General features: G+C 37.9%; 1 protein-coding gene across 1 annotated transcript; it reads left to right on the plus strand.

Annotated features, from left to right (window-relative positions):
• Window positions 1-278: 278 nt before the first annotated feature.
• EIF2S1 (eukaryotic translation initiation factor 2 subunit alpha) lies at window positions 279-19723 on the plus strand. The gene is made up of 8 exons (XM_036734567.1): window positions 279-412; window positions 5202-5443; window positions 11117-11196; window positions 13166-13317; window positions 16017-16123; window positions 16733-16830; window positions 17132-17275; window positions 18187-19723. The coding sequence occupies exons 2-8, from the start codon at window positions 5203-5205 to the stop codon at window positions 18310-18312; spliced, it is 948 nt and encodes a 315-aa protein (XP_036590462.1). The 5' UTR covers window positions 279-412; window position 5202; the 3' UTR covers window positions 18313-19723.
• Window positions 19724-21226: the final 1503 nt, after the last annotated feature.

The following is a 21226-nucleotide window of genomic DNA, read 5'->3' on the forward strand; positions in this document are numbered from 1 at the left end:
ACAGCGCCACCTTACTGTCGGGAAGATTTTGGTAGCGGTTCATTGATTCAGGAAAGGGAGTCGGGTTTTGAAGCCCGTTCTGAGCGGTTTCCTTGGTGGAAAATAAGCGCGAGCAAGAAAGTGTGTACTTCCCCTTTCCTACTGGTAAGCAACCTCACTCACTTTCCCAGCGCCCCCTCCCTCCCGGGAAGACTAAGACTCTATGGTTAAATAAAGAAAAAAAACGGGTCTCGCCGACGTCGGCACTTGCGTAAAGGGTGAGGGGTGACCGCGCAGGCGCACAAAGTCCGGTCTCAACGCACGCTGAGGGGAAGCGGCAGCAGGTTCTGGTGCGGCCCGAGTTCTGGGCTTTTCCCGGAGTGTAGTGAGCAGCGCGGGGACCCGGTTCGGGACCCTCACACACATATTTCAGGTGACTCCTTTCTCCCTTCCAGTCCCCCACCCCATTCCTCGTGGGCGAAGAGAGGCCAGCCAGTGGACGCACCCGGGCCGGCCGCCCCCTGCCATCCTCTCTTGTCGGGCCCTTCCTTGCGCGGGAAGCAGCCGCCTCATCCCATTCCTCCCCGCACCGGCAGCCGCTTTGGCCTCATGGCGTGGCGAAGGCGGCCGCGTGGGGAGGGGAGAGGCGCTCATGGTGAGGCGGGCCCGGGAGAGGGTCGGTTCGGACTCGGCCTCCGCTGCCTCGTGGGCTCCGGGGAAAGGCCCCGCGGGGGGTGTGGCCCCCGCGTTTGGAGAGCTGTGTTACACCCCCAGCCCCCTCCACACAGCCCTCCCGGAATGATGACCCAGGCGTCTGAGTCGGCCGGGACTGCCCGGCTTCCGGGCTTTGTGTGTCAGGGCCACCATCTCCCACTCTCGCCGGGCCCTTCCTTCTTTCTCCCGCGCTGGACACCACGCCAGATCCCGGGCCGTGTGGAGAGGCAGAGGTCTCCATGCTGCTGAAGAATCGGGGACTGATCGGTCCGACATCTGAAAGTATGGAGGGGCTGGTAGAAAAACCCTTTGAAAGAGCGCGAATGGGTGGCAGAGGAGCCTGTGGACCGGGTGTCTGGAAATCCCATACAGCAAATCTGTTTAATTCTGTAAAAAACACCCCTAATTTATATAGTTAGACCTAAAAGCAAAAGTGGTGAAGGAATGTGACTCTTTTTCATTAGGATCAGAGATCTCAAAAAAGTACCTCAGGGGTCATGTTCATCTCGTTTTACCCACGAAAAACTGGCTCTGGGAGGTGAAGTGACTTTGCCCGAGGTCTTCACTTTCAGGTTGACACAAAGTTGGCTGTGCTGTGATTTTGGAATTCTAGAATTTTGCATTTTCAGTGTTGTATTTAAACACAACAGTGAAATTTTACTATTACATACAGTTTTCATTCTGTGATCTCTTAAAGTTTTTCCTGCGAAAGTTTTCCTCCTAAATGTGATAGGGATTATTTTCCCTGTCTGAAAATTGTTTGCAGTTTGTTTTGTATAAGTGTAGTACAGTGAATAGACAATTGGCCTGTGATCCAAGGAACCTGGATTCAGGTTTCACTTCTTACACATACTGGCTGTTATTATGAGCAAGCCACTTAATCTTTTGGTGTTCTAAGCAACTCTATAAAACTTAGTTGCAGAGAAAAGGCAGAATTTCTTTATATCAGTAAAATCATAGGTCTAGCCCCTAGTTATATATTACATTTTGTACATAAGCACACATTCTCTCTCCTTCCCCTTTGTCCCCTCCCCCTGCTCTGATAGGGCATAAAGTCCTTAGGGATGGACCATTTCTTATTTTTTAATCTTTGTAGGTATTAAGAGCTTAATAAATGTGGAATGACTGAATTTTTGTAGTATGAGAAATGCTGTTTCATTTTAAGTTTAAAGGAATGTCTAAGATAATTTCCTTTGTCCCTTGAATTTTCTCATTAAATTACTTTTCGAAGTTTGAAAAATGGAAATATTTTAATTTCAGCCACTTGGGAATTGCTTTTTTCTTAATCTATTTTATGATGGGTTAACTTGTATAGAGCTCATAGCTCATAAATCGTCTTCGTAGCTATACCCTCACTTAATCCTATAAAGTAGTATTAACCCTATTTTTCAGAGAAAGAAGCTGGCTAAGCAACTTTCCCAAGATTCCATGACTAAGTAGCAGAATTGACCAAATTACTAGCCTGCCATTGAATGCCAAGGCACCACAGTTCTCTAGATTCAAAAGAATTTATTAAGTTGTTTGATGTGTGGTAGTATTTATGTAGGCTTTTGTAAGGCAGCAAACTTCTATCTGTAATGAAATAGCATATTATTTTATAAATAGAAGCAGTGTGGTGAAGTAGATAGATTGCTGATCTTAGACTCAGGAAGACTTGGGTTCATTTACTCTCCGACCCTAGCTTTGTGACCTGTGAGCAAATGTCACTTAACCTTCTTGTGCTTCAAGCAGCTCCCTAGGACTTTGAAGTAATGAATGTCTTGCATTCTATATTGTAGAGGGAGTTTCCACATTCATTGGATTGTGATGAAATAGAGATGATTATGGTGTTTTCAAGTATGTTGTAGGATGGAAAATAATCATTTGTCCATACTTTCTGAGGACTAAAGTACACTTTTATGTTGCTAGTTGGGGTCTGAAAGTATATGAAAACACATGGAAAAGTTTGACCTCCGAAAGAAAGATTTTTCCACACCATTGAACAGACCTTTTGGCAAGAGACAGAAAAATCACAGCAAAAAAACAGACCTGAATTAATGTGATTATGTGTGGGTTTGGGGGTTTGGTTTTTTTTTTAAGTCACAAAGTGAGTTAATATTGGGAAAAAAGCGTTCGTGGTAAAAACACAGGTGTTTCTGTCAAAGTCACATAAGTGGATTAAAAAAATAAGCTGTTCCCTGTTTCAGATGTTTCCAGTCTAATTGTTCTTAGAAGTCTAATTGTTAGGGGTTTTCTTATGTCACTATACAGTTATGAAGGGAGCAAAATCTTTGTAGTTAAAGATTTTCATTGATATTTAGAACAGATATTAGCCAGAAGAAAGCTACTAACTGAAATTTATCCTACCATTACGCTCTTTTGTAGCTCACTTGGTAGTGATCACTATAGAAGCAGAATGTTAAGAATCCTTAAGTTACTGGTTCGATTCTGTCTTGAAGGAAGTGCTAATTTTAGGAAGGAAGGAAGCAAGCATGTGGTAATAGATGAAGACCTTTAAGTGAACTTAGAGTAAGATGACCCAAGTTTGAATCCTCACCCCAATTACTTAAATTCAACTACTACCATATGCAAGGTGAGAGGCAGCATGGTAAAGGATTGACTTCGGAATCAGAAAGACCTGGATTAAAGTCACAACTCTGATATTTATGTGACCTTGGGTAGATCAGTTAACCTTTTCATGCCCCAATCTACTCCAGGAATACAGCATGGACACAGATAATTTGTGTGCAAGTAACAGTGTGATAAGAACATAAAAAAGATCCAGACAAGATATTCTTGAGAAAACACTTGAAGTGGAAAGAAAGGGATTTTAACAAGGATAAAGAGGAAGTAGATTCTAGGTGTGTCTTACATGAACTCTTAAGGAATACCTGGTAATCTAGTTTGGCTAGAACATGAAAATTAGTAAGAAATAAGGCTTGAAAACTAGTTTAGAGCCAATTTGTGAAGGGCCTTATCAATCAAACTGAGATCCATTTAAAATTTTTGAGCAAGGAAGTGACATGGTCCATATATGTGTATTGGGAAGATTATTTTGGCAGTTGTGTGAAGGATGGTTAGAGAGAGAGAGACTTTCGTTCAGACAAGAGGTTATGAAGCCCTATCACCATCAAAATATTGAGAATTGAGAGTGTAAAGGCTTCAGCATCTCCTCTAGTGTCCACCATCCTGCAATTGATCCTGGGGATGGAGTAATATAGAAAATATGATCAGGAGATTAGTGGATCCAGAGATAGTTACTAACTATTTTAAAATATTGCAGTGAGAACCAGAGAGTATCCAGAAATACAAACTCTGGAAATCCTTGATGCTAATTCTAGGAGCAATAAGCAGAAAGGAAAAATAAAAAGCCATAAGAATTGGAAAGATGTCATTCAAGGCAGGATTAACAGCTACAAGAAAGGAGAGTAAAAGGACAGCCAAAGAAGATTTTGCAAATAATGTGGAAGAGACTTCTCACCTCTCTGAGTGGAATGTGTGACCTAGTTGTATGATTTTAGCCCCACGTCTTAAAAACTGGACAAAGACATCTTCAAGTGGTTAGTCCTTATCTTCCTCAAGCAGACCTCCTCAAGTTCACTGAAGAGAAGAAGCCTGATGAAAACACTACAGTTGCAGAACCTTAATCTTATTCAATAAAGCTGTCTACAATAGCTGGGTTAATTATATTGGAGGGTTTTTTGGACCATGGTTTGTGTTTACTGTTAAGTAGGAATAATGAGAAAAGTGGAAGACAAAACAGTATTTAAAATAAAGTTGGAGAATGTAGAAAAGTTACAGGAGGCTGCTGGATCACAACGTGGATGTATGAGCAAATTCAAGTGGCAAAAGAGAGAACCTTGTAGTGAAAAATGGCATGCATTTTTTTGTTTTGTTTCTTGTGGCATTTAATTATAATTAAGCTGGCCCTTTGTGTCTGAAATGATTTCCTTGCTTGTGAAGTGTTATCACAACCCTTTTTTTCCCCTCTTAATATACATAGTATAGTAATGCATATTTTCAGAGAAATTAAGACTGGGATGAGGGCGTTGTCTTTTGGTTGGATTTTTTTTTTTTTTAATTTAAACCACTGCAATATGAGTTTTAATCTTATCTGCTCTGAAGGAAGAGTGCTTCTGGTTTTGCTGCCTTAAAAGACTGGAACATGTTTGCAACGACAATGCTGCCCTACCCATCGTTTGATATTGCTCAAAGTGGGAGTATTATTATATCCTGGGCAGTACCTTTCATCCTTAGTTCTCAGTGTTTTACAGACACTAATTATTTTTATAATATATTCTTGAAACTAATGGTACACACCCATGCTCCACAAAAATCTTTAGCAAAATTAGAAATAAAATTTGTTTCTTGACAGTGCTACTCAGAAAATGGTTAAAATTTGAAAATAAGAGAAGAAACACATGTTTCTTTTTTGTGGCAAGGTATGGAAATTTCACTATCTTAATCTTATGAACTTTATGTTGGTTTCCATCTGAGCACTAAGTTTGGTTCTTTCATTCAAATTGCAGAATGCCAGGTCTAAGTTGTAGATTCTACCAGCACAAATTTCCTGAAGTAGAAGATGTAGTAATGGTGAATGTACGGTCCATTGCTGAAATGGGAGCATATGTCAGCCTATTGGAATACAACAATATTGAAGGCATGATTCTTCTTAGTGAGCTGTCTAGAAGACGTATCCGCTCCATTAACAAACTCATCCGAATTGGCAGAAATGAATGTGTGGTTGTCATTAGAGTGGACAAAGAAAAAGGTAAGTTAAAAATGAAATAGGAAATTGGTCTTGTTTTGAATGTCTGACTCATGGTTTTTTAATGTTTTTATAAATTGTCTACTTCGGGTAAAAAGTGTCAAGTACTATTTTTTAAATAAGGGTGGCTTTTATGATGTATTTCTTTGATTCCTTTAAGAACCTTCCCCTTCCATCTAAACATTAAGGCAGTTCTTATGAAAGAATGGCAGGCCTGAATTGTAGAATCCACTATCATAACTTGCCTTCTCACTCATTCCCAAATGTCTGCATTTTCATTCCTGCCCACCATAGCTGACACCAGATCCATGATGTCTTCCCTAATTGAGCCAACTAAAAATGATTTCTCTGTACTCATATTTTCCAAGAAAACCACCTGCATCTTTCCTTTGCGTTCATCCCAACGCCATTTTTGTACTTATACATACATTTCATACAGTTCCTAAGCTCTTGTGTGGCACTTTCTTGGTTTTTCACCTGTGTAGTGGTAATGATGAATGGTAAAGCAGTCAAATGACAGACAGTAAGCATGATAAGTTCATATTCTAAGCAAGAGGATACAACATGTACACATGTCAGTATGACTTGGGGGGAAAGCACTAACTAGCAGCTGGGGAAATGAGGAAAGACTTTATATAGAAAATAATGCTTCAGCTAGAGAAGTAAGGAGGGAGTACATTCAGCCTGTGCAAAGGTAAATACCACAAGAGCTGTGGAGATGGAGCACCATATATGAGAAATGGTAAGAAGGCTTGTGTGTGTGGAGGGGAATAATGTGTAATCAGAGCAGAAAGTTAGGATGGAGCCAGTTTGTGAAGGTGACAAGAGTTGCTGTTTTATTCTAGAAGTAATAAGGAACCACTGAAGTTTTTTAAGTAGAAGAGTAACATAGTGAAAACTGTTTTAGGAAAATCATTTTGGCTTCAATGTAGAGGATAGTTTGGGAAAGAGAAAAACTTAAGACAGGGAAACTAATTAGGTGGCTATTGAAATAGTCTGGGAATGATAAGGGCCTGAACTATGTGTTGTTGTTCAGTCATGTCTGACTCTTGGGGTTTTCTTGGCAAATATACTGGAGTGGTTTGCCATTTCCTTCTCCAGCTCATTTTACAGATGAGGAAATTGAGGCAAGCTGGGTGAAGTGACTTGCCCAGGGTCACACAGCTAGTAAGCATCTGAGGCCAGATGACTCTAGGGCCTATGTTTTATCCGCTGTACCACCTAGCTGCCTCACTGTGTGATGTGGTGAGTAGAAAGGGGAGGAGACAAGTACAAGAAATGTTGTTAAAGTAGAATACAATTTAGCAACTTATTAGTATGTGGGGGGAGGGAAAGAGTGAAGCAGAAGGTGGCAACATGGTTGGGAACCTGAGTAACAAGGAGGATAGTGGCGTTCTAGATGGAAATAGGGTCATTCAGAAGAGATCTGAGTTTGAGGACATAGATAACGAATTCACTTTTGGACGTGTTGTTTAAGATGTCAAGCTTTCCAGTTCAAGATGTCAGGTAGGTATGGAGTAGTGATGTCAAGCTGGACCATTAGATTTGGCTATCAAGAAATCATTAGTGACTTTGGAGAGAATAATCTGTTAGAAGATTGGAAGTCACGTGGCAGAGGGTTGAGATAGATAACTTTTAAAAAGTAATTTCTGAGAAAGGGATAATAGAATTAGGACCTAGTGAGTTGTTCTCTTTCCCAGGATGGGAGAGACTTTGACTTGTGTGTAGGTACAAGTTGCAGCTTGAGAAGGGCAATGAGATCAAGGGTTCCCATGGGAAGAGCTTGGTCTTGTTAAGTAGAAAAGCTATCTTTATGCCAGAAACTGGAGTAAAGAAGAAGAGACCATGTTAAAGGGTTATAGGATAGACGAGGGAAGAAGAATGAGTTTGAAGCAGTCTCTCTTTCCAATAAAGTGTGAGACTAATCTTTTTTTTCCAGTAAACCAAAAAGATCACCAACAAACATGAACATACACAAAGGTCAGAAAATGGAGATTATATATAAAACCACAATTTGACTACATTTAGCTTATTCCTGTTAATATTGTACATTAAATTCAGCAGTAGGAACAGAGAGGAGGCAGTGGGGTTGGAATTTGGTAAGGAATGAGTGGTGATTAGGAATAAGGGATCTGTCCTAAGAAAAAGTATAGAGTTGAACTGGCTACTAATGGACTGAAACTGGGAAGAGAGGAGAAAATGAATGCAGGGTTGAGAGCTTGTTGAATTTATGCTGTACAATATTGTTTACCACTGATTTATGAACCATTTTATATTATCGTGTTTCACATGTTTAACTTCTGAGATTATAAGCTTCTTAAGAATGGGAACTTGGTCTTAAATGTCTTTTTTCCTCCTTCATGGAACTTCCCATAATGCTGGCTACCTAGCCAAGTACTCAATAATTAGTGATTGCTTTGATGCCATTAAATAAGCCTCTATCTTTCCTTTTTAAATTTAGAAAGCTAAATGATTTCTATTATGTCCTTTGAGGACAGAATGCAGGCTTGCACTTTTTATTCCTGCTATTATACACTTCCCAGAGTTGTTTAAAGGGATTAGTTTAACTATTTAGCTGATCTTTTTTTTTCCCCAAAGCAGTAACTAACAACAGAATATAGCTTTTTCTTTTTAATTCCTCTTAGGTGACTACCACTGTCTTGGTTGCTTTGGCAGTTTTTTTTTAGTTACTTTTATGTGTATATTCTTCTATTCCTTTATAATAACTGAGTTTGGAATTTGTTTGCTGAGTGCTTTACAGGCGTGTTCTTACCCAAATAACAAGGTGCTATCTCCATTTTATTTATGGTTGAGAAAACTGAGGCACAGAAAGGTAAAGTGACTTTCCCACAGGCATGCAGCCGGTTATCAGAGGTGGGATTTGAGGAATCTTGTGGGCTAATTCATACGCTCCCATACACATACTTCATCTTGTGTGATGAACACACAATTCTATTTGCGTCCTCCATATGGCTGGATCCAGCATGCTTTCCTCTAGGTTTTTTGACACCGAGGTAGGTCCCGGTGGAACACATAGCTCTCCATCTATTATCCTTCCCCTTTCATTACATGACCGGCCCTCTCTTTTGTTTGCTTCCTTAATGCTGTCTTTTGGTATGTAATTATTGTTTTTGGCAGTGTGTTGTGGGCAGTTAAAATCCAACATCCACCTCTCCATTGATGTTTGCCCTTGTTTCAGGGTAAAGTTTGGGGTCATTAAAAGTAATGCTCAACTTCCAAAATGTAATCCAGTCAGTTTCCTTTCTCCTATTAGATTCTGAGTCTAGTTCATTATTCATTTTCAATGCCTGTCCAAGATAAATATATATATATGATGGATGGATGGATGGAGAGGGAGTTGGACTAGTTCTATGCTTTGTTCATTCAACTGAGTATCATAGTCTGGACAATAGTCACTTTTAATCCATTTGTTTTTTGTTTTTGTTTTTTTTGTGGGGAAGGTTAAGCCAAGTTCTAAGTGATTATGGCTTTCACGTGCAAAGGTCTGGGACTTAACGCAATAGGCACATCTGGCAAACAGAAACATCTGTTGGATCTGAATATCTAACAAGAATCCCTCTTTCATTTGGACTCTTGCTTGAACTTCCTCACTGGTGATGACTGATAGCTTTAGCAAGCTTGTGTCTCTATTTCATGCCTCACTTGGTATTACTGATTAAAGGGGTGTGGAAAAAAGGCATATAGGTAACAGATGCCCACCTCCGGGTAGAAAAGTCATGGACTCAGTACAGTTTGGGGGAGTGGGAGTATGTATAGATAGATATAGATATGGACATGGCCAATGTGGGATTTGTTTTGCTTGACTACACATGTTTGTAGGGGGGTTTGTTTTTCTTATTTTCCCAGTTTGAGGAGAGGAATGGTGGAACATGACCCTGGTAATAAAATGAAATAGAATTAACCAAAAAACAGCAAAGAAAGTAGAACTATTCAACTTTTATTTTATTTCCATTAAGGAGAACAATCTTCAAACTTAAAAGGGTAGAGCAAAATTTGTTAGGACAAAATTGAAGCTCAAGATGGGTAAGGAAATAGTAAGGATACCATATGATGTCATGAAAAAAGTATGGATGACTAATCAGGTTAAGTTGCATTCTAGCTTTTAGACTTATTACCTCTGCATTGTTGACTAAGTCACACAGTCTCAGTTTCTGCAAATGTCTCCATTTTCAGAAGAGAGAAGGTGAAGTCAAAAAAATAATAAATCAGCTTTATATAGGCATCTGGGCAAAGTTACATAGCGGATTATTAAAAGGATAGTTTTTGGAGCACTTAGAAAGGGAAGCAATAATCACTGAGTTAGTATTGGTTCACTAAGAACAAGTTCATTACTGACAAGTTTTGAGTCAAAGAAGGTTTTCTGGGGAAGGTGGCACTTATATTGGCCTTAAAAGATCAATAGGAATTTAACGTGGAATTGAAGAAGAGAGGACATTCTAACTTGGGTAAAGGTACAAGAACAAAGCTCAGAGCACATTTGGGGACAGAGTGGCTTGGCTGGATTATAAATAAAGCACAGGTAGGAAAAAATATGAGAGGGCTTTTATGGACCTTGAATTCTAAGCAAAGTACATTCAGTTCTTCTACAACACTTGTTTCAAAAAGGCAAATTTGTTCCAATGTGAGTGATGTATTAGGGAACGTTTTGAGCATAACACAAATTTCAGGTTTGCTTCTGCGCCTCCACAAGCAAGTTTTAGGCTTTTTGTTAAAGCAAAGGGCCATATTGTCTACCTTTTGGTGTAGTAGGAGCTGTGAATGGAGAAGAATTGGGGCTGGTGCACATCACTCCCATCCCCTTCCACTATGACACAGGCTGAGCAGTTTTTTATTCCGATCCTTATCTTTTTTTAATGTGTCACTGCCAAGTTTTGGAATGTTATTCCCCAAACCCATGTTTTCCATAAGCTTTGTGGCTTTATTGCATAATTTTGCATAGCATATATTGAGTTATACCAGAGTGACCTGTAATTTGACATTTAATCTGTAGGCAAGTAGGAAACTACCAGAAAGTTTTGGACAGAGTAGACATGATTGATACTTAAGTATGCATATTGGAGAGAAGTAACAATATAGGCAGTTAAGATGGAAAAATGTAAGAGGGTTAAGTAGATTTATAGAGTCAACAAGCATTCCCAAAGAATGCCAATTAATGGATTAACCTGGCCTAGGTATCTTTTTTGTGGCCCCTGGGCTGTGATCTTTGATTCATTGTGAACATTTGTTCATCAAATTTTCCAATGGCACAAAGCAGGGAGAAAGGAGAGATAACCAATGTGAATCTGATTTATTAGGAAACATTCAAGATTTAGAAAAGTCTCCACTAGTAGTTAATAATGTTCTGAAACTAACAAGCTGAAATATGCATGGGACAAATGTAAAGTCTCTCAATTCAATTTGAAAATAATGTTGAGGGAGAATTGAATTAACAGTGGATCCATAGCATTATGGGTTTTAGAGTATACAATCTCCTTTTTACAGATGAGAAAACTCAGATTTAGGTTAAGTAATTTATTTAATCCATTCAAGAAGCAAGTAGAAAAGCTAGGAATTGAACTAAGTCCTCTGACTCCAAATTCTGAATATTTATCTTGAGAGTGAAAGTTGTGATCTCAAGAACATTGTTTGGAAATCTTAATTTTTCTTAATTTCCAGGATATATCGATTTGTCAAAAAGAAGAGTTTCTCCAGAAGAAGCAATCAAATGTGAAGACAAATTCACCAAATCCAAAACTGTAAGTTTAATATTAGAAGAAAACTGTTTAAATCAGTGTCCTTCGCAACAAAACTGCCTTCCCATAACTCAGAGGAACATATATGATTGATGGCATGTTGTATTTAAAAATAATATGAAGTCAAGACTAATTTCAAGAAAATATTCATTGGTAAGGTTGAGGACAGACTAGTGGATCTAATAGGTATCGCTTGGTTTGCTGTTGACTTTAAAATGATCAAAGTGTCCCCTTGGAGTCATAGAGAGTTTACACCAAGGAGACCTTAAAGATGATTTACTCTAATAGTTTTATATCCAGTATAAGGAAGAATGTGGTAACTTTCAAAAGTTAGTGTTGTTCTGAGGTGGCTTTTAGCCAATTTAAGTATATATAATTTCTGCTAATTTTGGTTTGTGGCTAATTAGGTAGTCCCTTTTTTCTTCAAGTTCTGGAATTTTACCTATCTTTTGGCTCCTTTTGGCTCTTTTCTTTGGGGATAAGGATCACAGATACTCCTGCTTTTTGTTTTAAGGAGACTAGGACTTGGGTAACAGCTTACAAGATCTCTGAGCTTGGAAGGACAGCAAAGGATCTGTAAACTGGTTTGTTGTTACTGCTGTTTTTTGCTTTTCTGTTTTTTCCCCCTTTAATCCTTTCTGGAAGTGTCCCTGCATGTTAGTCACAGACCAAGAGAAGCTTGAGATAGATAAAAGCACTCTTGGAGTCAGATGACCTGACTCTGCTACTTAGTATGTAAGTGCTTTGTAAACTATGCAGTGCTGTATAAGTACCAGTTATTGCTATTCATTGTGCGCCTCGCCAGAGTTCTAACTCAGAGGCCTCAGTATGGTATGCAGGTGACTCTGGGTTCATTAGTGCAATTCATGAAACCCTACTAAAAGTGGAGCTGTAATGCAATCTGTGTGGAGGAATACTCATGTGGATCCTTGAAATCTTGTCCTCTTCTATTGATGCATGCGTCATCATTTCTGTGTGTTAATTTTTGTCATTTGCCAACCCGTGCCCAAATTCTCTACCCATGTTTGTGCTGTTTGTTCTATCCCCATCATTTTCCTGGGATCATTATTTGTCTTTTGTACCATTGGTTCTTTTTTTTGTTCTCATTTCGGAGGTAATTTTCTCCCTTGTCCCATGCCCTCTCTAAAATAATGTCAAAATCCCAATAAATTAATGGTAAAAAAAAATTGCTAATTATTACCTAATACCTAACGCCTTTGTGATCCTGGACAAGTGATTGGACTTCATTGGGCTTCCTCATCCATAAACCAAGGGAGTTGAACAATAGTTTATAACATGTTTTTTCCATCTCTAAATCTTGTGAGCCTAAAAGTGTGAAGAGTTGAGCTCTCCCACAAAAAAAAAATAACCCCTCAAGTTTGTTTTCTTATGGAGAGAATGCATATTCCAGATAGCATTTCCTTTTGATCTCAACCTTTAGTACATGCAAATGGCTTTATTACAGAAGCTCTTTCTCGTTGTTACATACTCAAATGAACTGCAGCAAAATGTTGAGTTCAACATTAAAATACCCAAACATTACTTCATAGGAGATGTTTCTTGAGTGGGCTATGCTCCAGTTACCTAGCAAAAACTGCCTCCACGATCCATTCTTTTTGAGTTTGACACCGCTGTGTACACTAATGAAATCACAGGTCCAGGACCTACCTTTCCCCCCTCCCCAAAAACAAAACAGAAAACTTTTATTTACTTGTTTTGTTTTGGGTTTTTTTTGTAGTTGTTGTTGTTGTTTTGGAATTATTGCTGAAGGGGAGAGTAGTCTTGGCTGGTGACACACACACGCGCGCGCGCACACCCCTCTGAGTTTCATTTATAAATTAATCGGGGTGGGGGGGGGGCAGTAAAGAATGTGGAGCAAGATCACCAGAAGATTAACACAGTCTAAAAAACAAAATAATGGTAATACAGATGGGTATTTTTCAAATTTTTAAACCTACCTTTTTGATTCTAGGTTTATAGCATCCTTCGCCATGTTGCTGAAGTGTTAGAGTACAGTAAGGATGAGCAGCTGGAGAGCCTGTTCCAGAGAACTGCCTGGGTCTTTGATGACAAGTACAAAAGACCAGGATATGGTGCCTATGATGCATTTAAACATGCAGTCTCGTAAGAATCTTTTTAAGAAATTGCATTTTTATTCTCATAGAATGTGGATGCAGAGTCTTAATGCACCTGTTGACAACATTTAATAGTTTAATAATACAGTAAAATCTTGTTCTTTCCATCAGTGAAAATCAACAGCTAGTTTATAACTTATAATGTTAGGCAGTTGCATGGAGCACTGAGAAGTTAAGTGACTTGCTCACATAATTATTATTTTCTTGAGTGAGAACTTGAACCTCCCCGCCCCCCTCAGGTCTTCCTCATTTCAAGGCTAACCCCTCTATCTTCTATGCTGTAGTATAAGCAGGAAGATTTTCCACTCGAAAAATGCAGATGGACAAAATACTCTGGACAAAAAAAAAGAAATCTTGGTATTTAAAAGACTTAAGATTGATTAAAAAATGTGATAAGGGAGATCGTAAATTAATCATGTTTTAATTACAGCCAAAATTTAACTACTACTTTGTGTCTTGAGTTGCTCTGATTTTTAAATTGGCAAAAATTAATCCATGTTCCATTTTCTTACAAATCCACCTAAATGGAAGTCATATCCAAACGATTATCTGTTTGCCCCTTAGAACAAGCAAGCTCTAATCCTTACAGGAAGTAGATGTTCACAATTGAGACTGATCTGACCTTTCCTCAAAGTTCCCTGTATGAGCAGGTTATGTTTTTCCTCTGCTTCTCAAGGATTTCCTTCCATACTTACGCTGATTGTCAAACTCGTTTAGCTGTGAGCATTCTCTAAATTTAGAACCCTGATTGATCCCATAATGCCTAGATTTTGACCTGTGGGTTTTCAAGATGAATTTCAGACAGAATACAAAAGGCCTTGGTCTTCCTTCTGTAGATATGACAAAATCAAACAATGGGAGGCTTTTCTTCTAAGGCAAAGAATTTTCATATCTTATTTGTGTACTTACTTTTATACTTTTAAAAAAATTATATTCCACATTTTTCAAGTAAAAAATTATATGGCTGATATTTTTACATGCTGACTTAATGTTTACAAAGTATTGTGTATTCCAATTTGATCTTTGTAGTGCTCCTTTGAGGTAGATAACTATAGGTATTGTCACCATTTTGCAGGTAAGGAAAGTGAGATCCAGAATGATTAAGTGACTTACTCATGATCACATAGCTAGTAAATGTCAGGAGTGGGATTTCAGCCTATGACTCCAAATCTGGTATTCTTTGTTTGCACTGCACCACACAGTCTCTCGTTTCTCACTGTATTGGGTAAGGGCATTGTTTGTAGGGGAAGGGGGCAAAGAAGACAGCAATATAAGAATACGGAGGGGTCAGATTCTTTTGATTTGCTTGTGGCTACTCCCACAATTTCTATTTTGATCTTGACCCTTCGAGAGTTTGTCTAGGTCAATATGGCATATTATTAATATTTTAATTCTAATTAATCAACCAACATTTATTAATCACCTACTGTATGCCAGGCACAGATTGTCACTATATTTCCACTTGGCCTAATGAGCATTTGATACATCTAAAATTGCTTTTAATTTCTTCCTTAGATTAAATTCTTAAAGGATAATTACAAAAAATTTAGGGACTTTTTCGTCCTGTGACCACACAGGTGTTTGAGGTGCCGTTCCAGGACATCTATATTCTTGTTTCCATGCACAATAAGTAAAATAGTTAATGGTGGTTTTTTAATATTTGCAAGGTAATTTAGATACCTTCAATATGAAGTCTTGGTGTTTTTATTCTGTCTTATTATTGCTACCTTCCCTGTACCCAAGTAGATGAATATCATTACATTGGGCTTTTGCATATGAGGTTCTCACTTAAAAACTAAATAGAAAAAGGAAGTGATATGTTAAATTAATTTTCAGCCCACTGGACAGTCTATATTTCCCATGTACCTTTTAAGGAAATAATAAATTTGTTTTTATATGTGACCATATAAATAGTGCTTACTATGTACCAGGCACTGTGTTGAGAGATAATAGCCTCTGCCTTTAATGCACAGATAACATACATACATAAGTATAGACAAGACACAAGGCAGAGTGGGCACTTCTAGCACTTGGAGGAAGCAGGAAAAGGACTACTACAAAAAGAGGTGCATGTAGAAGAAGACTGGAAAGATAGAAAAGAACTTGGCTGGGAAAAGCTGTTAAGTGTCAAGCAGAGAAGTTTAAGTCTGATCTTAGAGGCAATAGGGATCCACTACAGTTTGTTGAATTGGGGAAATAACATGGTCATATTGGCACTTTAGGATCAATTGGTAGCTGTGTAAAGGATGGATTGGAGAGGGAAGAAACTTGAGGCAGGGAGAAATAATTAGGAGTCTTGTGGTCCAGGCAAGAGGTGACGAAGGTGGTAGTTGTTGAGGGAGAGAAGGCGATGTGCCAAAGTACTGTGGAGTTAGAAATAAGATTACAACTGTCAGAACTTGGTATGGCATTCTATGAGCTGTGAGTATGTTCAGATGTAGCAGTAGTGACACTTTTAGAAGTGGCTCTAATTACAAGGTGAATTTAATGAAGCAAATTTGTGAAGTGCAAGTTACTGTGCCAGGCAGTGTAGGAATAGTAGATACAATGAAATGTTAGAAGAATTAGAAAACTCCTAATGAAATTGCCCATTTTCCTCAGACCCCTAGAAACTTTGTTTCTAACAATTTGTATGTAATAAATATCACAATCAATATTAACACATTCAGTTTTTAAAATTTACTTCAGAGACCCTTCAATCCTGGATGGACTGGATTTGAATGAAGATGAACGACGAGTGCTGATCGATAACATAAATAGGCGCTTGACACCACAAGCTGTCAAAATCCGAGCTGGTAATTATTAGTTGTTTTTGCTTTTTTATTTTTTAAGATTTTGCATTTATTAAGAAAGCTGTTATAATAATGAATCTTACTGAATAAAAAATTGCTACATAAGCAAATAGAATAGCTAACATTTATAGAGCGTTTATGGCAAAGAGGTTAATTGAGGTTTTATCTTTCTGGCTCCAGGACCAGTGCTATATCTGCTATGTTACCTAGCTGCCCCATATAATAATGTATAATAAAAAAGTAGTACATATCAGTATTTTGATCTTTACCAGGAAAGAATACTTAGAACATATTGTTTTGCTGCTGTTGAATTTTTGCAAAGTTTATATATCATACCAATGAAGCCTATTACAATTGTTAATTCAGCAAACTCAAAGTGATTTCTTAAATTTATTTTTATGGTAGTAAGGATGAAGAGGGGACATCAACCCTAACTCTATGAGTGATAAATGATACAGAACTGTGTAGCTTCTGTTTTGTTGTATAGTTGAGGTAAATGAGATATTCATGATGTGAGGGATCATATACAGAAAATCTGTTATGTCAGATTTTTAAAATCTTAAAATCCTTGGACATTCTATTCATGTTAATTCGCTGTTATCTATTTCTTAGATATTGAAGTGGCTTGTTATGGTTATGAGGGGATTGATGCTGTAAAAGAAGCTCTGAGAGCAGGTTTGAATTGTTCCACAGAAAACATGCCCATCAAGGTAAGTGAAACTCAACCCACATACAAAGTCTGGTCTTGTCATTCTATCCTCTTCACAAGAAAGCAGTTTCTTTTTCAGTTCATGTGTGTTTCTTATAGTAGATGAGTTTGTGATTGACCATAATTTTCCCTCAATCGTAAAATAAGGTAATTGTTTAGAGGTAAGATTATGTGGAAAGAGACTTTGATCACTCAGGTCTGATGTTCTTAAAGCAAATGATATTTTAAAATAAAATAAAAGGAGAATTTTGCTTTCATTGTATTCAGAATTGGTGCAATTACTATCTTCCATTCTCTTGTAGATTAACCTGATAGCACCTCCTCGATATGTGATGACTACTACAACCCTAGAGAGAACAGAAGGCCTGTCTGTCCTCAATCAGGCTATGGCTGTCATCAAAGAAAAGATTGAGGAGAAGAGAGGTGTCTTCAATGTTCAAATGGAGGTGAGAAAAGTTTAATGCATGATTTGATAAGGCTCCTAATTGATGCCTTGGTCATTTATATGCCATTAATGCTTTTAACTTTCTTGGTGGGAAATGAAGTATATGGTGCCTTGGTTATTTGTATGCTATTATACTTTTAACTTTCTTGGTGGGAAGTGAAGTATTATGGCTAGTCTTATTAACAAAATTAACATGTACCTAAGCAAAATTTTAAAAATTAAAATCAAGTATTTGGACCAATGTTTTGGAATAGTAAGAGAGAGGAGTTGTCAGTAAAAGACTATTCATTTCTAGTGCTCTCAGATCTTATTAGAGGTTTTTGTTTTTGAGGGAGAAATAGCCCTTTAGGGAAAAAAAATGAATTAATATTTCCAGAGTTTGTTGCATTCAATTTCATTTTCTTCTTTGGAGGTTCATGTAAAATTTACCTTTTCCTTATAACTAAAAAAAGTTGTAAGTCTCAAAATAAAGGGGTTAGATTTATTTATTTGAAGGTCCCTTCTATCTCTAAAAGCTCTGAGATTCTGTTATTCCTGCTGTGGAATTTTGAAACTCAAACTTTTATCCATGTTTTGGTGGGATTTTTAGATGTTCCCAAGGGTAGTTATTTTTACAAATACAAGTTATTTTTAAAGGTTGTTCTGTTTAAGAGTATAGTAAAATGCCAAGTGACAGGGGTTTTTGGTTTTGGTTTTATTTAATCTGAAAAATACTCAGGAATTTCTTCCATTTGTAACTGTTGATAACATCATCTATTTTGAAAACTCAGATACTTTGCAGGGCAATTATTATGAAAGTTGCCATTTTGAAGAATTTGCTTGCTATCAGACATTAAAATGTATCAGAGAAACTAAATTGGTCTCTTGCTTTTCTTTTAAATTTTGTGTAATATGCTGGTCCTCCTTCCACAGCCCAAAGTGGTCACTGACACAGATGAAACTGAGCTTGCAAGACAGCTGGAGAGGCTTGAGAGGGAAAATGCTGAGGTGGACGGAGATGATGATGCTGAAGAAATGGAGGCCAAAGCCGAAGATTAACTTTTGGGAAAAGGTGTCCAACTGGAGGAACACAGACCAGCTCTTCCTGGCTTAGACACCCTAGACTTGAAAGTTTTCCAGTATTGAAAACTTCAGAGCTGAATATTTTGTATTTCAAAGTATTTAAATGTTTCAACAGACCAGCATGTGAAATGCCCTCCCAAATTCTGGCTACCTTCACACATTGATCTCTTTTAAAGGGAGTGGCCTAATTTCACTAGAGACTAGAACCTCACAAGCTGAGATCATCCACACAATCGATCTGAGGTTTTCCATCTCTACTTCTGATTGGCAGCCCCTCCCATTTAGTGCCTCTTTGAGATTTACCAGGAACACCAAAAGCAAACAGTCCCAATCTTTCTACATTCATTGTACTCAAGCAGAACATTCAATAAATTTCTGGGATATTTAACTAGCTTTCTTCCTTCTTCACTCCTATTGAAAGCATTCCCCATCAAAGTATGATGGGAATAACAAGAGTCCAAAATTAGGAATACCTGGGTAGGCGAGCAACTGGCTTTTGGATCATGCTTCAAGGAGGAAAAAAAAGGATTAAATCCTTGGATTAGAAAAGTTTTTGTCTGCTAGAAAAGGAAAACACTGCAAAATCCTTTCAAGAAAAAAGGAAAAGCAGAAATGGGTAGTAACCTCCGCAATAAGAGATTGTTGCAGTTTGATTGCTAGACGTGAAAAGGCTTAGCCATTTGAGACCCTTAGGATGATGGTTCTTAAAATGCAACTAAGTAATTGTACTATACCTCTTAACTGCCTAAAAATAATGATAATAAGTGGTGTGATTTATCATCATCCAGGCTCTGTATTACTTCACTTGATATTTGCCTTTAAGTTATAGTTGATATTAGTAGAATGTGAAAGGATACTGTTCCTTTAAAATATTTTTTACTGGAGCTTTGAAAGAATGTTAGAATTCATCCTTTCCAATATTTAAAATGTGGAATTGAGGTGTTTTTTTCAACAGGGAAAAAGGATTAGGGAGGTGCCGCCAAGGGATTCAACTCTCCACAAGGAAGAGTAATTTATACATTACAAATTTGGCTGATGGTGTATTTCTCATGTGTTTTTTTCTTTGGGGTCAAGCTAATTGAAATTAATATCAGGAATTTGGACCATAATTTGATTGCATTTTACCTACTTTTAAAGGTAGGTAGGAATATCCAGGGATAAGTGGCATTGTCACTTTCTAGCATAGTTATTGTGGATATTTGTATTATCCCTTTGATTATAGATTGAGTTTCTATTATCAGACCGTTGGGGTATGTAGACCTTATAGGAGGTAACTATTGAAGAATGTGCATAAGATTCATCCAAGTCAACCTCATTATTGTGATTCAATTAAATAAATATGTACTGAGTGCCTAATAAAAAGGCACTTTTCTGGTGCTGTTTCAAAGTCAGACTTCTTATTTCAGTTTCCTATGGGCTGGGGTCACTGCAGCTAATGGGAGTATGGAAGAATATTTAAGGGAAAAGATAATTTCCGCTCTGTTCTTGAGTCACCTTCAGGAAAAACCCTTTCAACTATCTGGGATATTCTAAAAGGAGCAGGAAATGGCACTTCTTTCCTCTCTAATATCTAAGTGAAGCAAAATAAGCTGCTCCTCTGACTTTAGTCAGTGAAAATTGTCTCTTAGTCTTTCTTTCACCTTTACATTCCTTCTGAAAACAAGTACTCCTCAAAGAAATCATAAACTAACTGGTGTAGGGCACTCCAAATAAATCTTGGAATGGAAAATTGAAAAGTTCCATAAACTTTTTTTTTTAGACCTTGAAAGTCCAGGGTGGCGGATTACTGCAAGGGGTGCACAGAGATGGATGGACAGTGAATTTTCCACTGTGAATTCCAGTGGAATTTATCATGTAGGATTGAGACTTGACTCCTAGGTGAACTTGTCATGTTTTGCTGTTTCCCACATTACTCTTCAAGGAATAGATGTGTGCAAATTTCTAAACATGATGAAAAAAACAAACATGCTAAACCTTAGAGCATGTTCTACTGATTGTCTTAGTGGCATCTTTATATATGACATGTAAAATTCGTGTGTGTGTGTTAAAACAATTCTTAAAACCTCAAGGAAAAGGAGTTGACTTTTCAGAGAGCTGCCACAGGTTTCACCTATGAAACTGCATCTTTGGAGATGGTTCTAACAAGTTAAGATTAACAATTGAAAAAGAGGAGCTTAATGCATCCCAATAATCTTCCTGTATGTGATTGAAAGAGTTAATGTAGTGGGTGCGTGCGCATGCGTGTATGAGACACCATACACAGGCAGCTCAGTGACACAGTGGACTTGGGGGAGATCAGAGTTCAAATCCTGCCTTTCACTAGTTGTGTGACTGGGCATTCACTTAACCACTGCCTCAGTTTCCTCACCTATAAAATAGGGATAGTAGCACCTGTTTCATAGGATGGTTATGAGAATCAAATGGGATAACATGTAAAGTACTTTGTAAATATTAAGGCATAATATAAATGCTCACTACCACCTGTGTATGTATTGGTATGCATGAAGCTTGTGAGTGTAAAGACCTGTGTTTTCATTGGTTAAAGGAGTTCTCCAATCCAGCACTCCTCCATAACAGTGCAGATCAGCTTCTGTTAAGCAATTTCATAGTTTCAGGGATTTGGTCAGGGCACTGGGGAAAAAAGTCTCGTGCCTTGGCCTCCTGTCTCATTGCTAGTATGTCAGGCAGAGCTTGAACCTGGTCATGCTGACTAAGACCAGCTGTTTGTCCATCGCAACATGTTACTGCTTTGCAAAAAGAAATACGAAAACAAATGGAAGAAGAAAATAAGTCCTGCTTTCACTATTGGTTTTGGCCAGCTCTGGTAAAGTAGGAAACAAACGAATATCTATTGATCCTCCATGATGTCCCAGTTTTTTTAGGTTGATAG

Source organism: Trichosurus vulpecula, chromosome 8, assembly GCF_011100635.1.
Source record: "Trichosurus vulpecula isolate mTriVul1 chromosome 8, mTriVul1.pri, whole genome shotgun sequence".
NCBI classification, from domain to species: domain Eukaryota; kingdom Metazoa; phylum Chordata; class Mammalia; order Diprotodontia; family Phalangeridae; genus Trichosurus; species Trichosurus vulpecula.